The 26,378-nt window shown below is 42.1% G+C and overlaps 1 protein-coding gene across 1 annotated transcript in view; it reads left to right on the forward strand.

Moving 5' to 3' along the window:
* The window catches only part of VPS39 (VPS39 subunit of HOPS complex), a 46,821-nt gene that overhangs the window by 18,058 nt on the left and 2,385 nt on the right, over nucleotides 1-26,378 (forward strand). The window contains exons 9-24 of the mRNA XM_027067010.2: nucleotides 2,598-2,718; nucleotides 2,828-2,948; nucleotides 9,651-9,780; nucleotides 16,719-16,861; nucleotides 19,782-19,925; nucleotides 20,403-20,544; nucleotides 20,685-20,771; nucleotides 21,072-21,145; nucleotides 21,500-21,598; nucleotides 22,193-22,310; nucleotides 23,029-23,157; nucleotides 23,801-23,903; nucleotides 24,139-24,184; nucleotides 25,089-25,238; nucleotides 25,404-25,538; nucleotides 25,802-25,893. Of these exons, the coding sequence (XP_026922811.1) occupies nucleotides 2,598-2,718; nucleotides 2,828-2,948; nucleotides 9,651-9,780; nucleotides 16,719-16,861; nucleotides 19,782-19,925; nucleotides 20,403-20,544; nucleotides 20,685-20,771; nucleotides 21,072-21,145; nucleotides 21,500-21,598; nucleotides 22,193-22,310; nucleotides 23,029-23,157; nucleotides 23,801-23,903; nucleotides 24,139-24,184; nucleotides 25,089-25,238; nucleotides 25,404-25,538; nucleotides 25,802-25,893 (1,834 nt within the window). The remainder of the gene's footprint in view (nucleotides 1-2,597; nucleotides 2,719-2,827; nucleotides 2,949-9,650; nucleotides 9,781-16,718; nucleotides 16,862-19,781; nucleotides 19,926-20,402; nucleotides 20,545-20,684; nucleotides 20,772-21,071; nucleotides 21,146-21,499; nucleotides 21,599-22,192; nucleotides 22,311-23,028; nucleotides 23,158-23,800; nucleotides 23,904-24,138; nucleotides 24,185-25,088; nucleotides 25,239-25,403; nucleotides 25,539-25,801; nucleotides 25,894-26,378) is intronic.

The raw sequence follows: 26,378 nt of genomic DNA on the forward strand, positions 1-26,378 counted from the left end.
TTGCCTGGAAGCATGTGACCACCCTTGCAGCAATTCATTTTCAGTCAGAACAGTGAGCATTTTAAAAATAGTTACCACTGTGGAGGGGGGCGCACAAACATGCCATCTTTAAAGACTCTAGCTGGGGAGGTAAAGATTCCATCTTGGATAAAGAGATAAAATAAGGCACCATTGGAGCCGTTAAATTGGATGAGCTGAGATTCAGTAGTTGAGAAAGGGCAAGTTCATTGTTCAACTTCTCAGGAAGAAGTTTCATTACATAGGTACGATTGGACTGGACCAGGCAGGGAGACTGCCCTGGCTAAAACAGGTGGCTCAAATTGGGGAGGAATAAGGATAGTGCCGGTTAGAGGCCCGTGCAAAGGTCTCACAGAACAGTAGATTCCTAAATGGTAAACGTTTGGATAAAAGCATCAGGTTCTAGGGTATTTTGGTGGTGGTTAGAGATGAACGGTTCAGAAGGAAGATAAATCAAAAGGACAATATTTTATAAGGCCCGAGATTATGTGTATTAACAAGTTTGAGGGGCTCAGAGCTGCGCGAGAAGCTTCGTGTGGTATTCTAGGCGGCCCTTGTTTTCCCTTCAGAAGAGGAGCTGTGGGAGAACTGATGAAGATGTGTGTAATACGCTTGAAGGATGTTTCTGATTCCCTAGTATGAGTTCCTTTGTTAGCGCCCATTGCCTTTGGCAGTGTTTCTCAGAAACAGTTCTGTGCCTTAACATAGTGAGGTGGGGAGAAGGCATTCTTTCTAGGTAGGGTGGGAGAATCACCACCGGACAGAGGAAGACTAAACTCCTTAGATGGTGTGCATTTTAAACTTCATTTACATTTCTGCTCTCAACTTTACCACTTCACCCAGGCTCCAGTCATCGTGGAACCCCCCCTCCCTGAGTGATCATCACACGTGCTGTTGTCTCTTGATTTCTTCTCTGCCTGGCCCTGTCCAGCTCACATGACAAGGCCCTATTCAGTGGCACTTCCCCCTGTGAAGTCTTCTCTGATGCGCAGGCAGAATTAGTCACTTCCCCTTGTTGCTTCCAAAGCTCTTTCAGCTTTCCCTGTCATGGTGCCCACACTGTCTCACTGGATACAGTTGAGCTGTCTTCTGTGCTCATGTAGGAGCCCTGTGAACCCTGGACTCATGTCTTGATCCACTTTGAGTAGGGCCTGAAACATAGCCTTTTAGGAAATGCTTGCTGAATAGGTGAATCACTGTCATTGTTGGCAGTTTGTTATATATCTGCTGTATACCAGGCACTCTGCCAAGTTTTGAAGATACAAACAGACATAGACCATCTCTATCGTCAAAGAGTTGAGGAGACTGGGCAATGATAAGAGTGCTTCTATTATAGATTACCTTTTTCATTAAATTAGACCAGATTAAAGGAGAGAAATTTTACAAATTTATACAAATTAACACCAAAGGGAATTGTACTAGCTTTTAAAAAGGAGGCCAGCAAAAAAAAAAAAAAAAGTAAAAAATCCAACACAAAACCACATTTATTTTACTTTATTTTTTTTTGTAAGATGAAAAATACCAGCCTAATAACAGTGATGGTGTTCAAAGTGATAGAAGTATTACTTAGGCCAGGTCCCTTCTGGCTGTAAATTTTTTACTGTATTTAGAGGGTAAATTGCAAACATAATATGAAAAACTTTTTATCAGAAAATAAATGAGGAAAATAAATTCATAGGAAGTTAGCCAGACTAAGAAACTACAAATACATTCTTTGAGGTTACATTTCTTTTTGATAATGATGCCATCTAGTGGTTCATTTCTTACTATTTTTTTTTACATTTAAAAAATTTTCAGTTTTGTGATAAAAAATAACATAAAATCTATCACCTTAACCATTTTTAAGCATACAGTTCAGTCATTACATATATTCATATGGTCATGCAACAGATTTCAGAATATTTTCATCTTGCGAAACTAAAACTCCCTATCTATTAAGTAACAACCCATTTCTCTCTCCCTCAGCCCTTGGCAACCACTCCTCTACTTTCTAGATACCTCACATCAGTGGTAGACAACTGCTACCCTGAGAATGCCATCCAGCTGCCTTCTCTGTAACCATTAAGCATCAGGTGGAGTGTGCATCTTTTCCCTGTGAAAATCTTAAGCAGAAATAACTTTGGCCAGAAATGTGGAATTCTTTTGTTAGCCTCATTTTAGGGAAAAAAGAAGTTACCTTCCTCCTGCCCTTCCTAAGAGAATGAAAGAAGAGGTCTTGTAACCTTATTCTCCCTCTGATGCATTGTTAGGGGCAGCTGCCGCTGACCTTTCTCTGGCTTAATTTTGTGACTGGTGAGAAAGGGAGCAGGTGAAGCTTTCACCCAGTCCTTTGGAGGAGATGGTAGGAGTGGGATCAGGTCACTGTCAGCGAAGCTGGATGCATCCTTCTTGTGCAAGAGATTTCTCTTAGCATCACTTGGACAAAACATTTTTTCCCTTTGGATATCACAATGTAGGATCCTGACTTGGTATTTGACTAGTGGACTATTGGGAGATCCTGTTTAAGTGCAGCTTAGAAATGGGAAACTGAAGCAGTTCACAGACCAGATCTGCAATTCAAGGTGTTCTTTCTTGTTTAGAGCACCAGCCTCCCTACATCATTGCAGTTTTGCCTCGATATGTGGAGATCCGAACATTCGAACCGAGGCTTCTGGTCCAGAGTATTGAATTGCAAAGGCCCCGCTTCATTACCTCGGGAGGGTAAGGAATTTCTTTTTTTACTGTAGCTGCCATATTGCAAAGCTTTAAAATCACCTATGTCATCATAAAGCCTGTGCCCTTTTGCTGATACTCTTATTCCTGCCCCCAGATCAAATATTATCTATGTGGCCAGCAATCATTTTGTTTGGAGACTCATTCCTGTCCCCATGGCAACCCAAATCCAACAGCTTCTCCAGGACAAGCAGTTTGAACTGGCTCTACAGCTTGCAGTAAGTATTGTTTCTGAGATATGGATCTGAGTCTGCCTTTCTCGTTGTTCAAAGCAGGTTTTTTTGGTTTAGATGTTTATATTTGGTTTAGACTAGTAGAATAAGCACAGAGCTGAAAGTTAGGAGACTTGGATTTGGGATCTGATGCTGCCATAAACTCTAAATAATTTCACATTTTCAGTTTGCTTATCTGTAAAATGGAGAAGAATGCCAAATATCTCCTAGAATTAATAAGACAATAAAATAATTTAATAGATACGTTACAGCCTTGAAAAATTAAAGACAGTGCAGGTATTAAAGTAGCAATTATAAATGTAAGAGCGCAGTCTGGTTAAATGCAACAACTGGAGGGCCACTCAAAATCCCTTTCAACAGTAGTTCCCCTGTGTTTGGATAGGCAGGCCTTCTTCAGGTATTCTGAAGCCACCTCATGTTGCTGCATTTGAGAAGGCTGCACTCTTTATGGCCGCCACTGTCCTTGAATGTTTCCATGGGATATTGTTCATAGCCGAGGTTCATAGCCAAGTAGTAACCATGCTCTTATTTTGGTGTTTCTCTCATTGCCAACTTTTGGAGACTGATCTCTGAGATTTGTCTTATTCTTTTAAACATCCCCGGTGGTGATTATTGTCTGTAGAGAGTGGATTTGAGTTTAGGAAACAACCAAAGATTATTCCGATCCTACTCATTAAATTAATTTAGTAAAAGAGATTTTTATGAAGATAATATTTTAAAAGCTTACTTTTTAGAGTATCTTGTCAGTTCTTTCTCAAAGGTAAACAGTGGTTGCATGTTTTGGAATTTATGTTTGTAGTCACATGTGGTAGATACTTTTGAAAAGTAACATTCATCTTGGATATACATGTTCTGGATTTAAAACAAAAATCCAGTCTTAATAGTTAGACATGTTTAATATCCCATAAAGATTGTTTCTTTCTTAGGGCATTTAATTTTACATCTTACTAATTTTTTTTTTTTTGCCACCTATGCATTGCCCTCCATTATTTTATTTTCATTTTTAAAATAATACCCATGAATCCACCATCTTACCCAAGAAAAATAACTTATATAACCTATATGTTCCTCCCCATCCCATCCCTCTACCTTCCCTCAAGACATAGCCATTACCCTAAATTTGTATTTATCACGCCCGTTAAAAATGTGTTTCTTGTTGAAAAATCTCAAATAAATAATCTAACTTTACACATAAAGGAGTTAGAAAAAGAACAAACAAAATCCCAAACCAGTAGTAGGAAGGAAATAATAAAGATTAGAGCAGAAATAAATGAAATAGAAACTAAAAAACAATAAAACAAATCAATGAAACTAGGAGCTGGTTCTTTGAAAAGATCATCAAAATTGATAAACCGTTAGCCAAAGAGAGGACTCCAATAAATGAAATAAGGAAGAGGAGAATTAACAATTGACAACACAGAAATGCGAAGGATTATAAGAAAATTATGAAAAATTATATGCCAACAAATTGGACAAATAAAAAAAATGGATAAATTCCTAGAAACATATAACCTCCCAAGACTGAATCAAGAAGAAATACAAAATTTGAACAGACTGATTGTCAGCAGTGAAATTGAATTAGTAATCAAAAAACTTCCCGGGGTGCCTGAGTGGCTCAGTTGGTTGCGTGTCCAACACTTGATTTTGGCTCAGGTCATGATCCCAGGGTTGTGGGATTAGCCGTGCCCCAGGCTCCATGCTGAGTGTGGAGCCTGCTTAGGATTTCCTTTTTCTCTCCCTCTTTGTCCCACTCTGCCCCTCTCCCTTACTTGCTTGCACACTCTCTCTCTAAAATTAAAAAACAAACAAACAAAAAACCTCCCAAAAAACAAAAGTCTAGGACCAGATGGCTTCACAGGTGAATTCTACCAAACATTTAGAGAAGAGTTAATACATATTCTTCTCAAACTATTTGAAAAAAACAGAAAAGGAGGAAAACCTTCCAAATCCATTCGATGAGGCCATTACCCTGATACCACAGCCAGATAAAGACCCTACAAAAAAAAAAAAAAAAAGAGAGAGAGAGGGAGAGAGAGAGAGAACTACAGGCCAATATCCCTGATGAACACAGATGCAAAAATTCTCAATAAAATACCAGCTAAGTGAATCCAACGGTACTTTAAAAATCATTCACCACAATCAAGTGGAATTTCTTCCTTGGTTGCAAGGGTGGTTGAATATTTGCAAATTAATCAATGTGTTATGTCACATCAAGAGAAAGGATAAAGAACCATATGATCATTTGAGTAGACACAGAAAAAGCATTTGCCAAAGTACAGTATCCATTCATAAAAAACTCTCAACAGAATAGGTTTAGAGGGACTGTACCTCAATATCATATATGAAGAACCCACAGCTAATATCATCCTTAATGGAGAAAAAAACTGAGAGCATTTTCCCTAAGGTCAGGAACAAGGTGAGGTTGTCCACTCTCACTGCTTTGTTCAACATAGTACTGGAAGTCCCAGCCATAGAAGTCAGACAACAAAAAGAAATAAAGGCATCCAAATCAGTATGGAAGAAGTAAAAGTATCACTGTTTACAGATGACATGATACTGTGTATAGAAAACCCAAAAGATTCCACCAAGAAACTGCTTGAATTGATAAATGAACTCAGTAAAGTTTCAGGATGCAAAATCAATCTACAGAAATCTGTTGCATTTCTACACTAATAATGAAATAGAGGAAAGAGAAATTAAGAAAACAATCCCATTTACAATTGCACCAAAAATAATAAAATACCTAGGAATAAACTTAACCAAGGAGGTGAAAGGTCTGTACTCTGAAAACTGTAAAACACTGATGAAAGAAATTGACAATGACACAAACAAATGGAAAGATATTCCATACTCATTAACTGGAAGAACAAATATTGTTAAAATGTCCATTCTATCCAAAGTAATCTATAGACTTAATGCAATCTCTATAAAAATACCAATAGCATTTTCCACAGAACTAGAACAAACACTTCTAAAATTTGTGTGGAACCACAAAAGACCCTAAATAGCCAAAGCAATTTTGAAAAAGAGGAAGAAATGAAACTGGAGGTATCACAATCCTAGATTTCAAGATATGCTACAAAGCTGTATTAACAAAAGCACTATAATACACAAAAAACAGACACATAGATAAATGGAACAGAATAGAGAGCCCAGAAATAAACCCATGATTATATGGTCAAGTACTCTTCAACAAAAGAGGCAAGAATATACAATGGGTAAAAAACAATCTCTTCAAAAAATGGTGGTGGAAAAACTAGGCAACAGTATGCAAAAGATTGAAACTGGACCCCTTTCTTACACTATTCACAAAAAATAAGGTCAAAATGGATTAAAGACCTAAATGTGAGACCTGAAATCGTAAAAATCCTAGAAGAACACAGGCAGTAATTTCTCTGAAATCGATCATAGCAACATTTTTCTAGATATGTCTCCTTAGGCAAGGGAAACAAGCAAAAACAAACTATTGGGGCTACATCAAAATAAAAAGCTTCTGCACAGCAAAGGAAACAGTCAACAAAACTAAAAGACAACCTACTAAATGAAAGAAGATACTTGCAAATGACATACCTGATAAAGGATTAGTATCCAAAATATATAAAGAACTGATATAACTCAACACCCAAAAAATAATCCAATTTAAAAATGGGCAGAAAGCATGAACAGTCATTCTCCAGAGAAGCCATACAGATGGCCAGCAGACATTTGAAAAGATGCTCAACATCACTCCTCATCAGGGAAATGCAAATTAAAACCACAATGAGATGATACGTCATACCTGTCAGAATGGCTAAAATCAACAACATAAGAAACAACAAGTGTTGGTGAGGATGTGGAGAAAAACTGGAGCCTTCATGCACTGTTGTGGGAATGCAAATTGGTATAGCTACTGTGGAAAACAGTATGAAGTTTCCTCAAAAAATTAAAAATAGAACTATTATATGATCCAGTAATTCAACTACTGGAATTTACTCAAAGAACACAAAAACACTGATTCTAAAAGATACATGGACCCCTGTGTTTATTGCATTATTTACAGTAGCCAAGATAGGGAAGCAATGTAAGTGTCCATTGATAGATGAGTGAATGAAGAAGATGTGGTATATATACACAATGGAATATTTTTCAGCCATAAAAAGAATGAAATCTTGCCATTTGCAACAACATGGAGGGATCTAGAGAGTATAATGCTAAGTGAAATAAGTCAGTCAGAGAAAGACAAATACCATATGATTCCACTTATATGTGGAATTTAAGAAGCAAAACACCAAAGAAAAAAGACAAACCACAAAAACAGATTCTTAACTATAGAGAACAAACTGGTAGTTATCAGAGGGGTGGGTAGATGAGGGAAAATAAGTGAAAGGGATTAAGAGTACACGTATCATGGAGTGCCTGGGTGGCTCAGTTGGTTAAGCATCAGACTCTTGATTTTGGCTCACATCATGATCTTACAGTTCATGAGATTGAGCCCTGTGTGAGCACGGAGACTGCTTGAGATTCTCTCTGTCCCTCCCATACGTATGTGCGCATCTATGTACTCTCTAATAAATAAACATTTTAAGAAAAGAGTACACATATCGTGATGAGCACTGAGTATTGTATAGAATTGTCAACTCACTGTATTGTATACCTGAAACTAATATAATACTACGTTAATCGTACTGGAAGTAAATTTTAAATGTTTTTTTATTATTATTTTTATTTTTAGAGAGTGCAAGTGGGGAGAGTGGCAAAGGGAAAGAGAGAGAGAGAAAGAGAAAGAGGGAATCCCAAGCAGGCTCCACACTCATTGCAGAGCCCAATGTGAGGCTCAATCCCACAACCCTAAGATCATGACCTGAGCTGAAATCAAGAGTCGGATGTTCAGCTGACTGAGCCACCCAGGCATCCCTGTACTGGAATTAAATTTAAAAATTCCTTTTAAGTTTATTTATTTATTTAGAGAGATAGAGGGCATGAGTAGGGAGAAGCAGAGAGAAGGAGAGAGAGATTGCAAAGCAGGCTCAGCACTATTAGCGCAGAACCGGATGTGGGGCTTGAACTCACGAACTGTGAGATCATGACCTGAGCCGAAACCAAGAGTCAGACGCTTAACTGACTGAGCCAGCCAGGCGCCCCTGTAATTAAATTTTAAGAAGTTGCTTCTTGTTTAATCATTTACATATATCTGTGTGCTAGAATATGTATTTAGTTTTTGAACTTTAAAGGGTATGATGCAGCGCATAGCTTTTTTAGTATCTTATTTTTCTCCACAGGAAAGTCTTGGGTCTTTTCAGTGATCTTCCTTCTGCAGGTTGTGTGTTTAATCTTCAGTGGAGAGGGTAGAAGTGGGTTTCCATTTTTCCTTCTCTTTTCTAGACTTGTGCTTAGTAGGTATCCTGTGCTGTGATGAAAGAAGGTTGGTTAATACCATCTTCGCTCTTGAGGAACCTATTTTTTCTGTAAAGAAATTAAAGAACTACATGAAACTTTCAGAGGACAATTAACATACTAAAGTTCTTACCATTGACAAAACATGGAGCAAAATTTTAGCCAAGGGACAGTTCCCTGTGGGCTGGACATGGCATTCCCCAGGTTGGACCCTTTCTGAATAGATCAGAATCAGGTGAGGAAACAGAGAATGCTAAGAGCCTGAGGAAGTTGAAGAAGTGAAAACAAGTGTGGAAACCGTTTGGAGCCCATCCTGACTGGAGCAGAGGGTGATGCTTGAATGTCTGGGAATAATCCAGATAAGGAAGCTGTGCCAGGTGTTGAAAGCCTGTAAAGCACCCAAGAGGGCTTAGACCAGGTGTGGCCGCATGGTGATGGTGGTCTAGACAAGGCAATAGATGGCACAAGGAAAGGAAAAGAAGGGAAAAATGGAAAGACAGTTTGAAGGAAGAAATTAAACCTAAAGATGGGTTTAAAAGAATATGAGGAGAATGAAGGGTTACAAGGGAGAAACAAAAATCATAAATAGCTTACTGTGAACAGCACCTGTCCCTACTGTGCCAGCTACGTTAAATGTCCTTTGATCCTTGAGCATGCCTGGGTTCCCTCTGTCACATTAGGGCCTTACACACGTGCTGTCCTCTTTGCTGGGAAAACACACTCTTCTTCCCTTCCATCTGTCAGCTGCCCAGACTCCCCTGGTTAACTCCAGCTCAGCCTATGTCTTAGTCCACATTCCTCCTGGTGTCCTTCTCAGACCCACTGCTCAGACTAGACTAGATACCCCTCCCATGTGCTTCTGTCATCACTCACCCTGTTTTGTTTTGGTTTCGATTTTTTTGTGTTTTTAAACTAAACTCTAGACTTGACTCAGAATTCACCAGTTTTTCCATTAACGTAACGCCCTTTTTCTGTTCCAGTTTCAAGTCCAGAAATCACGTTGTATTTAGCTGTTGTATGTCTTCAGTGACCTCTGATCTGTGACAGTTTCTTAATCTTTCCTTATTCATGACCTTGACAATTTTCAGGAATACGGGTCACACATATTTTGTGGAAACCCAGTTATATTTTAATTACATAATTTCTTCTCAGTCTGTTGGTTAGAATATCAGGGCAGTCTATGAGGGCAGATGCCATGTGGCTGTCTTATACACTTTGGTATGTGGACCTCATAGGGTGTGTCTAATACCTAGTATATACTGAATAAATATTTGGTGAGTGAGTGAACTCTTACCTATTCTGCTGTCTTACTAGGAAATGAAAGATGATTCCGACAGTGAAAAGCAGCAACAGATCCATCACATTAAGAACTTGTATGCCTTCAACCTCTTCTGCCAGAAGCGTTTTGATGAGTCCATGCAGGTCTTTGCTAAGCTTGGCACAGGTAACAAGCGGGTATGGCCCTGGGATAAGGACTTCATGGAGGGAAGGGAAACTGGAAAGCACAGAAGAAGTGATACTAGACATCTGAGACCAGTGCTCATGTCAATTGATCCTCATGCCTCACAGGATCTGGTGGGTGACCACAGGTTATATATTTACAGCCCTCATCTTGTGCATCTGGTCTCACCCATAAACACAGACTTCCAGTTGCCCACAGTGGTTTACCCTTGCCATTAGAGAAAGAAAACAAAGTAATTCAAGTGAACAAGTGTGTATTCAGTCATCTAGTATTTATTGAATGCTGTTCTAGGCAAAAGTCCCTGACCTGCGCTTAGTAGGATTAAACAGTAGGTTACTTTTGAGAGTCACACAAGGCAGTGCTGCAAAGCCCTTCCTGTTCTCAGAGACCTACAAACTCTCTAGACATTAGAACATGGTTGTGAGGGGCAGGTACGCTGGAGTCTGACTGTTGACCTCAGGCAAAGTTAGCAGACCTCTCTGTGTTCCAGTTTTCTCCTCTGCAAAGCAGGTGAATAATAATACTTAAAGCATTGTGAAGATTATGTAAAGTGCTTAGAACAGTGCATGGTACAGGATAAATGCCAAATAAAGTTAGCTTATTGTTAGTATTAAATTGTTTTGTTTCTGTATACTCTATTTTGGCTTAATTTAGGTCCGTTTATATATACTTGGTTTGACTCTATATAATATTTATCCCTTCTTTTGTTTTGCCTTTTTTTCTCCTTCCCTCATCATTGGCCAATAATGAGCTAAAGATAGCTCCCTGTATCAGTTAAGGTTCTTGGTTGTGAGCAATGGAGACCAGTTCTGGTTAATTAAAGCAGTATCTGGATAAATGAAGCGTGGTTTCTTGGAATATTAGGAGAATGGTAGGTAGACACAAAATTAAAGGAGACCAGGCTTGGGAATGATAGGAACCAAGGGAGCTCCGGAGAACCTCCCAACAAGAAGCAGGAAGCCGGACAGCAATCCCTTTGGAACCAGGACAGGCTGAGCAGTCCTCCACTGGCACTGTTACTTCCTGAGCTGTTGCTACCGCCTGTTACCACATCCTCAATGAAAATTGCCCCCTCACCAGCTTGTATTAGCTATCTAATGCCATGTAACAAATCACCCCAAAGCTTAGTGGCGTAAAATAACAAATCATCTGTTATCTCTCCCGGTATGTGTTATGGTTAGGAATTTGGGAAGGAATCAGCTAGGCAGTTATTCCTTGGGATTTCTCGTGTGGTTGTAGTTGTATGTTGGCTTGGCTATCTTCATCTGGAGTCCTGACTAGGCTAGAGGATCCACTTCCAGAGTGGCTCATTCTCATAGCTGACAAGTTGGTGCTGGTTGTGAGCTGGAGGCCTCAGTACTTATCCAAGTGGGTCCCTCTGAGTGTCCTCATTCCTAGTGACTGGCTTTTCCTGGTGTGAGCAATCCAAGAGACCTCAGTGGAAGCCTCCTGCCTTTTATCATAGTCACTTCTGCCATATTCTTATGTGTTCAAGGCAGGGGAACACAGACCCTACCTCTTGCTGGAGGAGTATCAACATTACATAAAAGAACCATGTAGGCTGTGATCTTTGTTGGTGTGTACCATAACTGCTTGTCATCCTTGAGTCACTTTCTCAAGATTAAGGGTATCTAATTGACCAGGATTGGGTCATAGTTTCACACCTTCTGACTTTACTAGGGGTGGGGAAAGAGGTTGTGGCTACCCTTTGCTTCTGAAGGCAAATGTAGGTGCCTAGAACTATTCTCCAAGACCACATGTGGTATGGAAGAAGGAGCTCACCTATTTAAGAAGAGGGGTGAAAGCTGGGCAACCTGAATCAATAAATTTGTACCATCCTTCCTCTGAATGAACTCATTTGGGACATTTATTTTCAGTGTTCTACCAGCTCTTTGGGAAAACACTGGAATAATAAGCTATAAATGCCATAGTAACTTGGTACTTTTTCTATGTACCAATGATAATCGAACCCCAATCCTAAAGCTTTAAAGTCAGTCTTAATGAAGTTATTATCTTTTAATTTATTCATTCCACAAATACATACAGTGCAGTGCACTTCACTGGGCTCCAAGTAACTATAACCAGACAAATTCTGCTTTCAAAGAACAGTCTCGTAGGGAACTAAGGCCCAAGTGGACCCTTACCAGTGGCAGGAGGAGATGTGTGCTGGTGGTGATGTTGTCTAGTGGGCAGCATCTCCATTGACCTCAGACTAAGGTCTGGTCCTCAGGTCCAGAAGTGGATGTTCTTAGTATATCCAGAGATCATCGGACTACCAGTATAGTCTGACCCTGATGAAAATCACATGAGACCAATATATTAACAGAATATCCCTTTATTTATTTACAGTAGAGAGGCCAGATCTCTTTCCAGTGGCTAGAATATTCATACAGGGCACCCAGGGCACTCTTTTTTATGTGTATTGAGGTACAGGCATTTTGTTATGATGCTTTGAATGTGGTTCTGCAAAACCTTATATTCTATAATAAATAACTCGTGTAGGGGCGCCTGGGTGGCTCAGTCGGTTAAGCATCTGACTCTTGATTTCGGCTCAAGTCATGATCTTACGGTTCATGAGATTGAGCCCCGTGTTGGCCTGTGCTCTGACAGCACAGGATTCTCTCTCTCTGCCCCTCTCCTGCTCGCTTGTTCTCTGTCTCTGTCTCTGTCTCTGTCTCTCTCTCTCTCTCAAAGTTTAAAATAAATAAATCCTTAATGGGACATAACAGGGCTTGTGGGAAAAATGGGATTGGGGCAGACCACTCAAGACATAGGCAACTTTGTAAGTGGAACACTAAAACAATAACGGTCCTACTAAAACTAAATTCCCACTGGTGTTGGTACCCAGCATGACAGTGCTTGGCAATCTTGAATCCTGGGGCTGTGCTTTCTCCTTTGAGATTCAAATCTTTGAGAATATTTGCTTCTAATAGAAACTAGTTTCATCAAAATAAAGCGTCTCATCCTGGATATAGACTTCTTTATAAGCCCTCAAATAATTAATAATGGGGAGAACATCTTTGCTTCATTTTGACTCTCAGCTTTTGCAGGTGGTTTAACTTAATAAAAAGTGTAGTGGTTTTGAAGCTACTAACCAGCCACTCCTTGGGCTAAAAAAGGTCACTTTTAAGTTCCTTTCTTTAGGTCTCCCAGTATAATTAGGCTTTCTCTTTAATTATGAGGAAGCTTGCCTGGTCACTTGAAAACACTAACAAGTTGGGGAAATTTTCATACGAACGGACACAATTTTTGCCTCATAATGATCTCATTCTCCCACTTACCAACTGTGCATGAACTAATTCACATGAAAGAAACTCAGGTTGTAGCAGAAAAGAGTGTACCTGGGATGCTAAGTCAGAAGAATGCTTCAAGAGCACAGAATGGGAGCAAAAGGAAGTTTTGTGGAGGCATGTTCTGAGCCAGAGCGAGGCCAAGCTGCAGAAAAGTCTCAAATGGCTGGAATATAATACTACCGGGCCCAGTCTCCTTTCATCCCTCTAGTATAGGATGGACTGGGCCCAGGTTTGCTTTCCTGCCCTTTCCTTTCCTGTGTTCCACGGATAGGCTTCCTACAAGGGTGTCCTATTTCTAGCTTTTATGAGTCAGGAAGAAGCTGTGTCTCCTGCCACTGGGGACATGGGACCTGTGAGTGGGCTTTATCAAATCTATAAACCACCTAGACTTAATACAAAAATTTTTTCATGTGTGGGTTTTTCTAGAGAGAGGATCAGGACCTCTTATCAAATTCTTTAAGATGTTTCAGATCCTAAAGATGTTTAAGAACCAATATTTTAGCAGTATTTCCTTGTGGTAATCCACAACTTGTACATAAAAAGCTCTAATGCAAAATAGAAAGGTAAGTGCTACCGGTATTTGCATGATGGCTTGATAAGAACACACACTGCATTGAGGCCCTGGGGTTTTGGAGTCTTGAGTGGTTGAGTATGATATGAATAAGATAATTTTTGTATTTCTTGAAGCCCATATCTAGATCTTGAAATTGAGCCTGTTGAATTGGTTCACATAGTATATTCATTCTGCAGTCAACAAAAATTTTATCAAGCTTCTACCATGCACTGAAGACAATTCTGGATACCATGTCGTGCGCTTATATTCTGATGGAGACAGGGCAGACAACGAAATAAACAAGCAAAATTATAATATGTTGGGAAGTGGTAAGTCCTAAGAAAAATAAAACAGGAGAAGGGGGGTAAGGAGTACTGAAGATAGGAATTAGCATTGAAATTTGAGATTAAATGATCAGGGAAGGCATCTCTGAGAAGTTAGGGACTGAAGGAGGCTATTGCAGGCACACGTCCGGGGAGGTGCACTGCAGGCAGAGGGAATGGCTAGTGGAAAGGCAGTGAGGTTGAAATGGTGCCTGATATGTTCAGGGAGCAGCCAGATCCATGTGGCCAGAGCAGAGTTGATCTGTATCATTTGTTCTGTATAAGAAATATAATCCCATTGTTAATTATTGGTCTGTATTACTGGGGATCTGATGTGTGGCATAATCCTGGACTCAGAGAACATGTGGCCCAAAGGCAGATCAGATAAGCCTGGTCAGCACCAGCTCTGCCTTCAGTCCTGGGCTTCTCAGATAAATACGACATGTTGTGTGTCCATAAAGAGGTTGCATGTAAAACTTCTCAGTAAAACATTGGAATAAGCGTGAAATAGGTCTTCAGGCTTGTGGAGAACTGAGTCAGGAGGTCTCAAGAGGAGGGGAGAGAGGAGGTGACCTGGGCCCTGGAAGATACAGGGGAAAGGAGAGTGTAAAGGAAGCCAGGTGGCAGGAGGACACAGTTGTGTCTGAGGATCTGTGAACCACAGCTCAGTGGGATGTTTGTGGCGCTGGATAGATCACACTAGAAGGAGAAGCTGGGGCCAAATTTCAGAGGACCTTGAATGCTGCAAGGGAGTTCAGACATCATATTGGAGGCTTTGGGTGATTGGCTTTGGGCACACGGTTTTAAGTACAATGACACCATCAGAGCCCTGTTTGTAGACACACACTGTGGTGCAGGAGGCTGATGGAGGCTCACATTGAGGGCCACCCTTCCTTCCAGCTCCCCAACAGCCGTCTTCTTTCCTCAGACTGTGTTTCTGTGTGGCCACCACGTACAACTGTCAACTGTCCTATTCGACCATTCAGGTGCTGCTTCTCACGAGTGTCTTCCTCATATTATCATGATTCTCTGATTTTGAGGAACACAGTCTTCCTGGCTGGGCAGAAATTTTGTGGCCAGACACAGGTTCCTTGGGGATGATGTGGGTCCTGGAGGGTTCAGGGCTGTGTGGCATTTCTCTTCTGGTCTGTTTGCCTGGTGCTTGCCTCCTTACAGAAGGGACATGGCCTTCTCTTGTTCCTCTAACTTTAAAAAAAAAAATTTTTTTTTAATGAAAATAAAGTAATACTAGTACATAACATTATTAAGGTGTTAAAGGAAACAAAGCTTACTCCAGATCTAGCCTTGACTCTCATTTTGTCTCCTTCTCATCCAAACTTTTTCCACATGTCCACATCTTAATGTAATTATAATCATAAAGGTATACACTTTTATAGCTTTTGTCACATAAAATTGTTAGAGCGTTTTTTCATGTTGCTGTGTGCCCTTCATAATTATAATTTGTGATGATTGCATTATAATCTCTTAGTTGAATGAAAAATATGTTCTTATTTCTGCTGCTGAAGAAATTCCACATTGTTTCCAGAATTGCATCGTTGCAAATAATGATGATAACGTTACCTGTTCATTCAGATGTGTTTTTCCCCTCCCATTTGTAGACTATTTTGTTAGAGTGAACTCCTAGAAGTGGGATTAGTGGGTCCAGGTGCTTTTTTCCTTATTGAGGTAGCAGTATTTTTTGCCTTGACAGTGTAAAAAGGATTCAGTTTCATAATATTTCAAGCACTGGGTAGTATCATATAAATTTTTTTTTTTACTAATTAAATGGATATAAAAATGTGTACATGTTTTTAGTGTGCACTGTTTTCTTTTATTAAATTTTTTTACTGTTTTTTTTATTTTTGAGAGAGAGAGACAGAGCACGAGCAGGGAGGGGCAGAGAGAGAGGGAGACACAGAATCCGAAGCAGGCTCCAGGCTCTGTGCTGACAGCTCAGTGGGCCTTGAACCTACGAGCCATGAGATCATGACCTGAGCCGAAGTCAGAAACTTAACCAGCTGAACCCCCCAAGACTCCCTGTACTGTTTTGATTCTTAACGTAACAGAATGCTTTCCCACCTACTTATATTATTTTCTTGTCAGATATTCATGTCTTTTGCCTGTTCGTCAAATGAATTTTTTTTTTTTTTTTACCAATTTGTGTGGATTTGTTTTATATAATCAACTTAATAATCTCTTGCCATATATGCTGCAAATATATGCCCTAGCCTATCGTTTGGCCATTTGTTTTAGTAATACTCCTTTTTTGACAGATAAGGTCATTGATCTTTTCAACTTTAATTGCCTTATCAGTTTTTCCTGGAAAAGTTTTTCTCCATTTTCAGAGAGCTCATAAATTTTCAGTTCGAATTCTGCATATGTGTATGTGTTCATGAATGGAATGTAGAGTCAAGCCATTTTTGTGATGGTTTGGTGAAATATAAATAGTGCTCAAATTATGTAAGTGTATATAGCTCATTGAGTCGTTATGAACTTGGAGTCATTCCTTTTTTAAAAAAGCCCATCGTGGGGGAGCCTGGGTGGCTCCAGTTGGTGGAGCATGTGACTCTTGATCTCAGAGTTGTGAGTTCAAGCTCCATGTTGGGTGTAGAGATTACTTAAAAGATTAAAAAAAAATCCTCAAAAAAAATCAGTCTGGAACTTATTTTGCCATAATAATAGCCTCATTTTATTGGCTCCTTAAATTGCTACATGATTCTTCCTGGGCAATCACGTTTACCTTCCGTTTAGATCCTACCCATGTGATGGGCCTGTACCCGGACCTGCTGCCCACAGACTACAGGAAACAGCTACAGTACCCTAACCCACTGCCTGTGCTCTCGGGGGCTGAATTGGAGAAGGCACACTTAGCTCTGATTGACTACCTGACACAGGTAGGTATAGTACAGAGGTGTGTGGAAGAGTTTGCCTGGGACTTCTAGAACCTGCTTTTCTATGACATGGAAGTGAGGGCCTTCTCTAAACCACAGGCATATTCTGTAAATGAATCCTATAGCAATCACGGTGGGCTCACACATTTCATTCTCCTTCATCTCCCTGTTCATTAATACCATTGAGCTATTTGTTGCCAAATCTTAATACCAGGAAATTTACTTGATTTCTGGTAAATTTACGCTAAGGTGTTAAAGGAACTAAAAAGAATAAATTTTAGTTGATAGAAAATAATAATTTTTTTGAAACACTTTTTTGGAGCATACATACTTGTGGAAAAATATGTGCTTTCCCCAGGAAAATATAAAGCAAAAGTGCAAATCACTGATAACTCTCCCACCCAGAGAAAAGTAATCATTATATTGTTGTCCTTCTAGATCTTTAGAGCCACACTAACCTTCTTTATTGTGCTTCACAGATGCTTTTTTTTTTAAACAAATTAAAGGTTTGTGCCAACCCAGCATTGAGCAAGTCTGTCGGCACCATTTTTCCAAAAGCATTTACTCACTTCGTGTCTCTGTGCCACATTTTGGTAATTCTCACAATATTTCAAACTTTTTCATTATTATTTATAATTATGATCTGTGATCATTGGTCTTTTTAATTTTTTTTTTTTAATGTTTATTTTTGAGAGACAGAGACAGAGCATGAGCGGGAGGGGAGCAGAGAGAGAGGGAGACACAGAGTCCGAAGCAGGCTCCAGGTTCTAGGCTGTCAGCACAGAGCCCGATGCAGGGCTTGAACTCATGAACCGCGAGATCAAGACCTGAGTCAAAGTCAGATGCTTAACCGACTAAGCAACCCAGGCACCCCAAGGAACCATTCCCTTTTTTCTTTCAAAGTCTTTATTTATTTTTGAGAGAGAGAAAGAGAGAGACGGAGTGTGAGCAGGGGAGGGGTAGAGAGAGAAGGAGACACAGAATCCAAAGCAGGCTCCAGGCTCTGAGCTGTCAGCACAGAGCCCAATGCGGGGCTCGAACTCACAAATCATGAGATCATGACCTGAGCCGAAGTCGGTTGCTTAACCTACTGAGCTATCCAGGTGCCCCCCAAGAAATCATTCTTGAAAGGAAGAGTCAGTTGATGTGGCAGATTTCATTACTGTCTTATTTTAAGAAATTGCCACAGCCACCCCCACCCTGAGTCATCAACGTCGAGGCAGGACCCTCCACCAGCAAAAAGATTACAACTCACTGAAAGCTCAGATGATAGTTGGCATTTTTTAGCAATAAAGTATGTTTAAATTAAGATATGTACATTATTTTGTTAGACATAATACTACCATACCGTTGTATGCAGTGTGAAATAAATTCATTTGACTTGGTTTATTGAGATGTTCACTTTATTGAAGTGGTCTGTCTGGAACCAAATCCACAGTGTCTCAGAGGTATGCTCCTATATGTGTTTGTGAATTCAGTTTTTAAAAAATTTACTTATTGGATTATCATTGCCAGTGGATATCAAACTAAAGTTGTTTTATAGCTTACTTTTTAAAATTTAGCTTACTTTTTAAAAATCTGGCTGTATACTGAGAAAGTTCTTTCCTATCAATAAGTATTCTTCTACAACATGGTTTTTTTTAGAGGGAGTATTTAGATTTAAGTTTATTTTTCAGTTTACTGTTATGGATTGGTAAGTGAAATTTTCAGGTAAACACTGAAACTAATGTTTCCATTAAAGACTTTTCACCCTGAACTTCTCTCACAAAGGGTTACTATTAATTTCCTGGGCACTCACCCAGAGTCAGAGAACTTAGCAAATGTTTTCCCCTTATATATTCTGAAGACCTCTGTAAGGCGTCCCCTGGCCAGGCCCTGAGAATTACTGCTAGGCAATTGTAAGCCACCTGCTTCTGGGTTAGTAAATGTCCTTTGGGTCTGATCAGGCATGCATGGCCTTGGCATTTCCTTGACCTTGGGCTCCAGGGCTATCCAGCTGTGGCTGGTGGCCTGCAAAGAACATACAGACATGCCTCTGTCTGCACCCTGCAGAGCTCATGCGGCTGTGCCAAGTGAGAAATGTTCCTAGGGCAGACCATCTCCTAAGCCCGTGGTGATAAAGAAGGCTCTCTATTGCCACTGTCTTGCATTAAGACTCCAAGCACACACTTTTCCCTGGACTTCTCTACTGAGATTTGGAATGTGTGAAGTTAACTGACACTGTTACTATGCCAGAGAGACGATGGAGCGGATAAGACTGTGGGCACTGCCAGACACAAGATAATACAAACCAGATGATTCTGTTTATATGAAGTTCTAGAATAGGAAAAACTAATCTCTCATGATAGAAATCAGATCAGTGGTGTAAGGGGTGGGATCCTTTCAGAAGAATGCAAGGGAACTTTCCGGGTTGATAGAAATGTTCTGTTCCTTGATTGGAATCGTGGTTACATGCATGTGTGTTCCATCAGAATGGATCTCATACTTTTAAAGGACACATTTTATTGTATGTTACTTCTACCTCAATAAAGTTGATTCAAACAAGAAGAAGAACATGGGCTTTGGGATTAGACCCTAATTTGAAACTCGCCTCTGCTGCTTGTGAGAGATGTAACATCCATGCCTTGGGTTCTTCACTTGTAAGTGGGGAGAATAATACTTGCAGTTGTTTTAGATTTAAAATAGGATAACATAAAGTTCTTGGCATAGTGCCTGGTGTGCAGTAACTACCCAATCAATAATTGTTACTGTATCTGTGGCAACTTGGCATTCATCTGTTTTGATCCCTAATAAAAATTATGTCCTAATGTGAGATCAAGGTGGGTATGTGAACTGTTTTGGAGGTCTTTGGAATTACCTGGTAGCTCAGGTGATAAGGATGATTTAGTCCTGGCCTTGACCCTACAGTTTTGGGCCTTCGCAGAAACGAAGCCAACTGGTAAAGAAGCTGAATGACTCTGATCACCAGTCTAGCACCTCCCCGCTTATGGAAGGCACTCCCACCATTAAATCCAAGAAGAAGCTGTTGCAAATCATCGACACCACCTTGCTCAAGTGCTACCTGCATGTGAGTCCTCCAGGCATTCGGGTATTAACAATTCCCAGTCTGCTGAAACTGGGAAAATGCTACTTTGGGGTACTTGCCACTAGTAAGAGTGAAATCTTTGATGATGGGAACCACCTGGTCTTTTCATGACACCTGTGAGCTTCTTGGAATTAAGAGGCTAAGGCAAGATATTGCCCCAGAATTTGCAGTGGGCTGGTCTCTGGCAAGATTGGGGTTAGTGCTACAGGGTGGATGGGGGCAGTGTTTCCTGAATGCATCACCTTCTTTGCCCCACTCCCCTCCAGAACATTAACATCTGTTGTGTGAACAAGCATGATGCCGTAACAGCCACTACCTGTAGTCCTGAAAAAGGGTGGTTTGCCTTCTCTTGCTTGTGTTGACACCCTGGCCTTTCAGCCTGAGGCAGGCCTGGGCTAGGTGGGGCGGGGGCTCCTCCGTGAAGCAGGACTTTCTGCTGAAGTCCTGCTTCATCTGCAGACGAACGTGGCCCTGGTGGCCCCTCTGCTGCGCCTGGAGAACAATCACTGCCACATCGAAGAGAGCGAGCATGTGCTGAAGAAGGCGCACAAGTACAGCGAACTGATAATCCTGTATGAGAAGAAGGGGCTCCACGAGAAAGGTGGCTGGACGAGGGTTCCTCTCATCTGGGAGGGTCTCTTACATGTAGATCGGGGAAGCCTACTGATGTGCGATAACTCTCCCATGGGGACGCACCTTCTGGAAGAGGCTTATGACCTTGTTTTTGGGCTTCATGGCCAGCTCTGCAGGTGCTTGTGGACCAGTCCAAGAAAGCAAACTCCCCTCTGAAAGGCCATGAGAGGACCGTGCAGTATCTGCAACATTTGGGTAAGTCCAGCTTTGAAAGGGAAGTGGGAAAGGATTGTGTTCCAGTGGACCCAGTCTCCTTCCATTTCTGATTCTGGCTGGTCAGTGCCCTCTCTCTCTTGTGTTTGCCCAGCTTTGTTTTTACTTTGGGGTAAAAGCCCTCCTGTGGTGGAACTGTGACAGCCCAGTAGGGCCAAGCAGCCCTAGGTGACTGGTGCTTGGACAGAACTATCCCTGGAAAGTAAATTCTGGGGCAACCTGTGCACCTGCCTTCCCAGTCCTATGGGCAGGTGGGCTTCACCTGCTGACTTTCCCCTCCAGGCACAGAAAACCTGCATTTGATTTTTTCCTACTCAGTGTGGGTGCTGCGAGACTTCCCAGAGGATGGCCTGAAGGTAGGTCACGGGGGTGTCTTGGGTTTATCTAGTACTATGCTTGGTCCTGATTCTAGTTAGGGCAGTGGCAGATGAAGGGGGAGGGAGGATTCATGCAATTTCTCTGGTGTTCAGAGGAGTAGACTGGGAAATACGAGACAGCAGTGTAATGTAGCACAGAGAGCCTTGCACAGACACTGGGGGACCTGCGATCTAGGCTGTCGCACTAGCTACAGGTGCCATCTTGCACACCCTTCCGCCTTCAGAAGTCCACTTGACCCCTCCACCTGTGTGTGTGTGTGTGTGTGTGTGTGTGTGTTTGGTGGCAATGCAGACAGATCGTTCCACCACTGGAACTCAGGTTTGTTCCCACAGATATTTACCGAAGATCTCCCAGAGGTAGAGTCCCTGCCACGAGACCGAGTGCTTGGCTTCTTGGTGGAGAATTTTAAGAGTCTGGCTATTCCTTATCTGGTAAGATCTTTTTTGGGCTGAACTAAAAACCTTTAAACATGGGATCCAGGACCACATGGGTTAGTTCTTGGGCAATTTGGATTGGGGCTTGTGTCACTTGGGATTGGTAAGAATGTAAGGAAGATGATTTCAGCATCCCCTGAAGAAAGAGATCTTGGTAGATGAAGCTGGAAATGTAATTTTTTGATGAGTGCCTTCTAAATCTAGGTAAAGTACAGAGGAATAAAAGAATGACACTCGAAAAAAACTTCTCTAAGCCATGTTTGTACAGCCACTCAGCAGTGACCACAGGACAACCACATTGGTTTTAAGTACTAGAATGCAGCTGTTTAACCTTAACTCCGTGGGCTGATGTGAGAGTTTAGCGGATCATGGGACAAAATTAATAAAGGAGCTTAGATTGCAAATCAAGAAAATAATCTCTGATGTTTGTAGGTTGTATTCTAAAACTTCCTGGTGGTTTTAAAAGAGCTATCGCTTAATTAGGGAACAATCTGGATGGGACCTGTTGGGCCTTACAAATGTGAGGGAGACTGGGTGAAAGAACTGGGTCACAGTGCAGAGGGTACCAGATTGACCTGTGTTTTGCCTCAGGAACATGTCATCCACGTTTGGGAGGAGACAGGCTCTCAGTTCCACAACTGCCTAATCCAGCTGTACTGTGAGAAGGTGCAAGGTCTGATGAAGGAGTATCTCCTGTCCTTCCCTGCAGGTACCAGTTCTCATAGGCAGCCAGTTGGTCCTGTGCTTTAGAAGTGACCTGGGGACCTGAGGGTGACATGTGGCATAGGGAAGCAGACCCCACTCTTCCCTGCAGGCCCAGATGGTGGGAAGTTCCTCAGGATCCAGGGAAGCTAAGTGATCCAGCAGGGGAGACTCAAGCCCTTGTCTAGATCTGGGCATCTCTGAGCATCACCCTTGTGGGTGGGGGAAGGAACAGGTTTGTCTGCAAGATGACAGCTGTGCCGATAAGAAACAGGTTTGCCTACAAGGGTGTTTGTGCAGCTTGTTTTTCTTTGTACCTCAAGCTGATGTTTTGGGGTCACGTAGAGACCATAAACTGAGAAAAGTCCAACTGGAACCCACTGCGGAAGCCCTTTCTGATTATTGTGGTGATATCATTCGTTTTTCTTGATGACCCTACATTGCTGCCCCATAGCATCCTTTCATATTGAGTTTGGTTTTCTTTAAAGGCAAAACTCCAGGGGCGCCTGGGTGGCGCAGTCGGTTAAGCGTCCGACTTCAGCCAGGTCACGATCTCGTGGTCTGTGAGTTCGAGCCCCGCGTCAGGCTCTGGGCTGATGGCTCAGAGCCTGGAGCCTGTTTCTGATTCTGTGTCTCCCTCTCTCTCTGCCCCTCCCCCGTTCATGCTCTGTCTCTCTCTGTCCCAAAAATAAATAAACGTTGAAAAAAAAAAAAATTAAAAAAAGGCAAAACTCCAGTTCCTGCTGGAGAGGAAGAAGGTGAGCTGGGAGAATACCGACGGAAGCTCCTTATATTCTTGGAAATTTCTGGCTACTATGACCCAGGCCGGCTCATCTGTGACTTCCCTTTTGATGGTGAGTGTCTGCCTTATGGCCAGAAGCCATTCAGCAGAAGGCAATGCAAAAACTCCTCTTCCCTTTTTCCCCAGTGCCCTAGTCTTCCCAAAATTTGGGCCTGGAAAAAACCACGTGTTTCAGGCCAGTGCTGCTGTTCTGTCCCATCTGAAGACTCACTTTTGTACCATGACTGAGAGGAGTCTCTTCTGGGTGTGAACCACTTGGTAATTGATGGCCAGGTTGAAACCTGTTTATTGCATCAGTACATGTTCTTGGTCAAGATCATTATTTAGCAATATTTGTGATCTGGCATAATTTGTCTGAAAAAGACATGTTTGTCTGATGTATAAGCTCCGGAAGAGCAGAGACCAAGTGTTAACTTTCTTTAGCTGGAGTGCTTGGCACATTGTCGGTGCTTACTTATCATGCACTTGGTCTCTTCCGGTGAGGGTTCTTAACCCATTTTAAAAGTGATCACGAAACAGATGGGATAAAGTACCTCTTAAAATATCTCCCTCCACCCTTTTTTAAATTTTAGCAGTTCTCCTTGACAAAATCCCAAGTAATAAAAATGTTGTCACCCATTTGTCTAACAGCTTAGCTCCTGGCCTGTGCTTACATGGTGTGGCGATGGCTACTTAACGCTGCTTCTTCCTCCCAGGCCTCTTAGAAGAGCGCGCACTGCTGCTGGGGCGCATGGGGAAGCATGAGCAAGCCCTCTTCATCTACGTCCACATCCTGAAGGACACAAAGATGGCTGAGGAGTATGTTGACCTTGCCACGTACCACCCAAGGAGTCTAACAGCTGGCCCCACAGAGAGAGGAGAGGCGGGAGAAGTTAAGAAGGCCACCTCCCCCCCCACCCCCCCCCCCCACCCCCCGCCTCCCGTACTGGCCCCCAAATGTGGTGTCATCAGGAGGCTGCTCAGGAGGCAGCATTGATGACCTCTGTCTAGACATGGCTGCTCCGGCCTTGTCTCACCACTTTCTCCCTTGCAGGTACTGCCACAAGCATTATGACCAAAATAAAGATGGCAACAAAGATGTAAGTAGTGACCCTGGCCCCAGGAGCATGTGCGCTTTTCACTGCCCCTCAGAGTACACCTCACCCTCTCTCGTTTGGCCATAGGTGACACTGGTGTGAATTGCTAAGATCACTGATTGGTTTTGCATGTGTTTATTGAGGAAGAGGCAGGGTGACCGTACATCCTGGTTTGCTTGGGATATTTTCTGGCTTATTGTCATCCACGTGATTATAAGTAGCGTCCCTGCCCCTTTACTTTCAAAAGAGTCCTAGCTTGTATGGTAAATTACGTCATCAGCCTGTTGAGAAGGAATAGGTAATGGTTGTGATAAGGCGCACTTATGTGCGCCGTCTAGAAAGCACTTGGATTTGTCAGTGTCTGGAAACACTTTTGATTGTCCTGCCTAGGGATATGGGGGTAACTGGAATCTAGGCGGTAGAGGCCAGAGTTGCTGCTAAACAGGGTGCTAAAATTCAACAAAGAATTATGCGGCTGCAAATCTTGAGTGCTAAGGTTGAGAAATCCTGCATTACTAGTACCAGTAGGAAATTATGACATCTCATCTCGGGTTCATCTTCTCTGCCAAAATGTGATAGGGGCTCAGCCTCAAAGCCAGATTCCTTGGAGGGATCTTTTTTGAGTCATTTTGCAGTGTTGGCATTTTGTCAGTAGTGTAATGCTTAACAAATGTAAGGCATTTGAGTTTTGTCTCTCAGGAAAAATAGCCCTTAATTTTTAACATCTGCAATTGACTGACTTTACCAAAATCTTTTTAAAATGTGAAAAGTGATGAGTTTTAAGTGTCCCTTGTCAGCTATTACCACACACTAACCCCTCTTACTTTTACATGTGGTCATGCTGGGGGGTTTCTGGGAGGCTTTCTGCCAGCCTGACATATGTGGTTTGTACTTGTGTGAGACACAGGTGTATCTGTCCCTGCTCCGGATGTACCTGTCACCCCCCAGTGTTCACTGCCTGGGACCAATCAAGCTGGAACTGCTGGAGCCACAAGCCAACCTCCAGGCTGCCCTGCAGGTCCTCGAGCTGCACCACAGCAAGCTGGACACCACTAAGGTCAGGAGTTCTTCTCGGGAAGATGGAGGGCACTTGGGGGAGCATTGAATGAGAGGAGAGGACAGAGAAATGGACTGGGATTCGAGAGCTCTGTGGCTTCAGACATTTCCTCAGGCTTACTCTTGTTCTGTTTCACCGTGTTCCCATCTCTGTTCCTGTCCCTAGGCCATCAACCTTCTCCCAGCAAACACTCAGATTAATGATATACGCATCTTTCTGGAAAAGGTCTTGGAAGAAAATGCACAAAAGAAACGGTTCAATCAAGTGCTCAAGAACCTTCTCCATGCGGAATTTCTGAGGGTATGAATTTTCCCAACTCTAAGGTGCAGCTATACTTTTTAGTATGAGAGGTAGTTACCACATAGCCCTGTAGACAAAAGCAGAGCTTTGTGTTGCTTTAACACTGTAGCTCAAACCGATACAATAACCGACTTGACATTTAGTTGCAAGTGTTGTAGTTAGAGGCCTCTGTGGGAGCTGGGAGGTGAGACCCAGCCAGCCTCTGCTTGGTGTTCTGTGTGCTGGAAGGTGGGGCTTCTCTCCCAGTCCCTCTGCTCTCCCAGGTCCAGGAAGAGAGGATTTTACACCAGCAGGTGAAGTGCATCATCACCGAGGAGAAGGTGTGCATGGTGTGTAAGAAGAAGATCGGGAACAGGTGAGCCTTCTTCACAGCTATGCAGTTTCAGCCTTGATAGTGGTCAGGCTCGGGACGGATTTCTGCCCTTTAACTGAGGGGGAAAGCATGGCTGCTGACTCTTGGCCATGGTTAGTTCTTGAGGCTCCAGAGAGCAGTCCATGTTGTGTTTTGCGGGTGGGCTTGAGGATTTAAAGACTTGAAATGGCGTGGGGCTCTTGATTTTCTGCCTATAAAACCCTTCCCTTCTGGCAACTATGCGTTGTGATGTAGCCAGTGGGTGTGTGTGTGTTGTATGTGGGCAGAAAGTTCTTATCTTTTAAGGATGTGCCTCTGCAGGAAGAAAAAGACTTGAGTAAAATCCTGAGCCAGCAATGTTGTGTTTCAAAGCATATATTCTAATCCATCCCCTTTCCTGCAAAGCATGGTGTTTTGTCCTTTTTCTTATGTGGGTGGAAGAATCCAAAAAGACCTTACTTCTGTCTTTTGTTAGAATTGGCCTGAAA

Source organism: Acinonyx jubatus, chromosome B3, assembly GCF_027475565.1.
Source record: "Acinonyx jubatus isolate Ajub_Pintada_27869175 chromosome B3, VMU_Ajub_asm_v1.0, whole genome shotgun sequence".
Lineage (NCBI taxonomy): Eukaryota > Metazoa > Chordata > Mammalia > Carnivora > Felidae > Acinonyx > Acinonyx jubatus.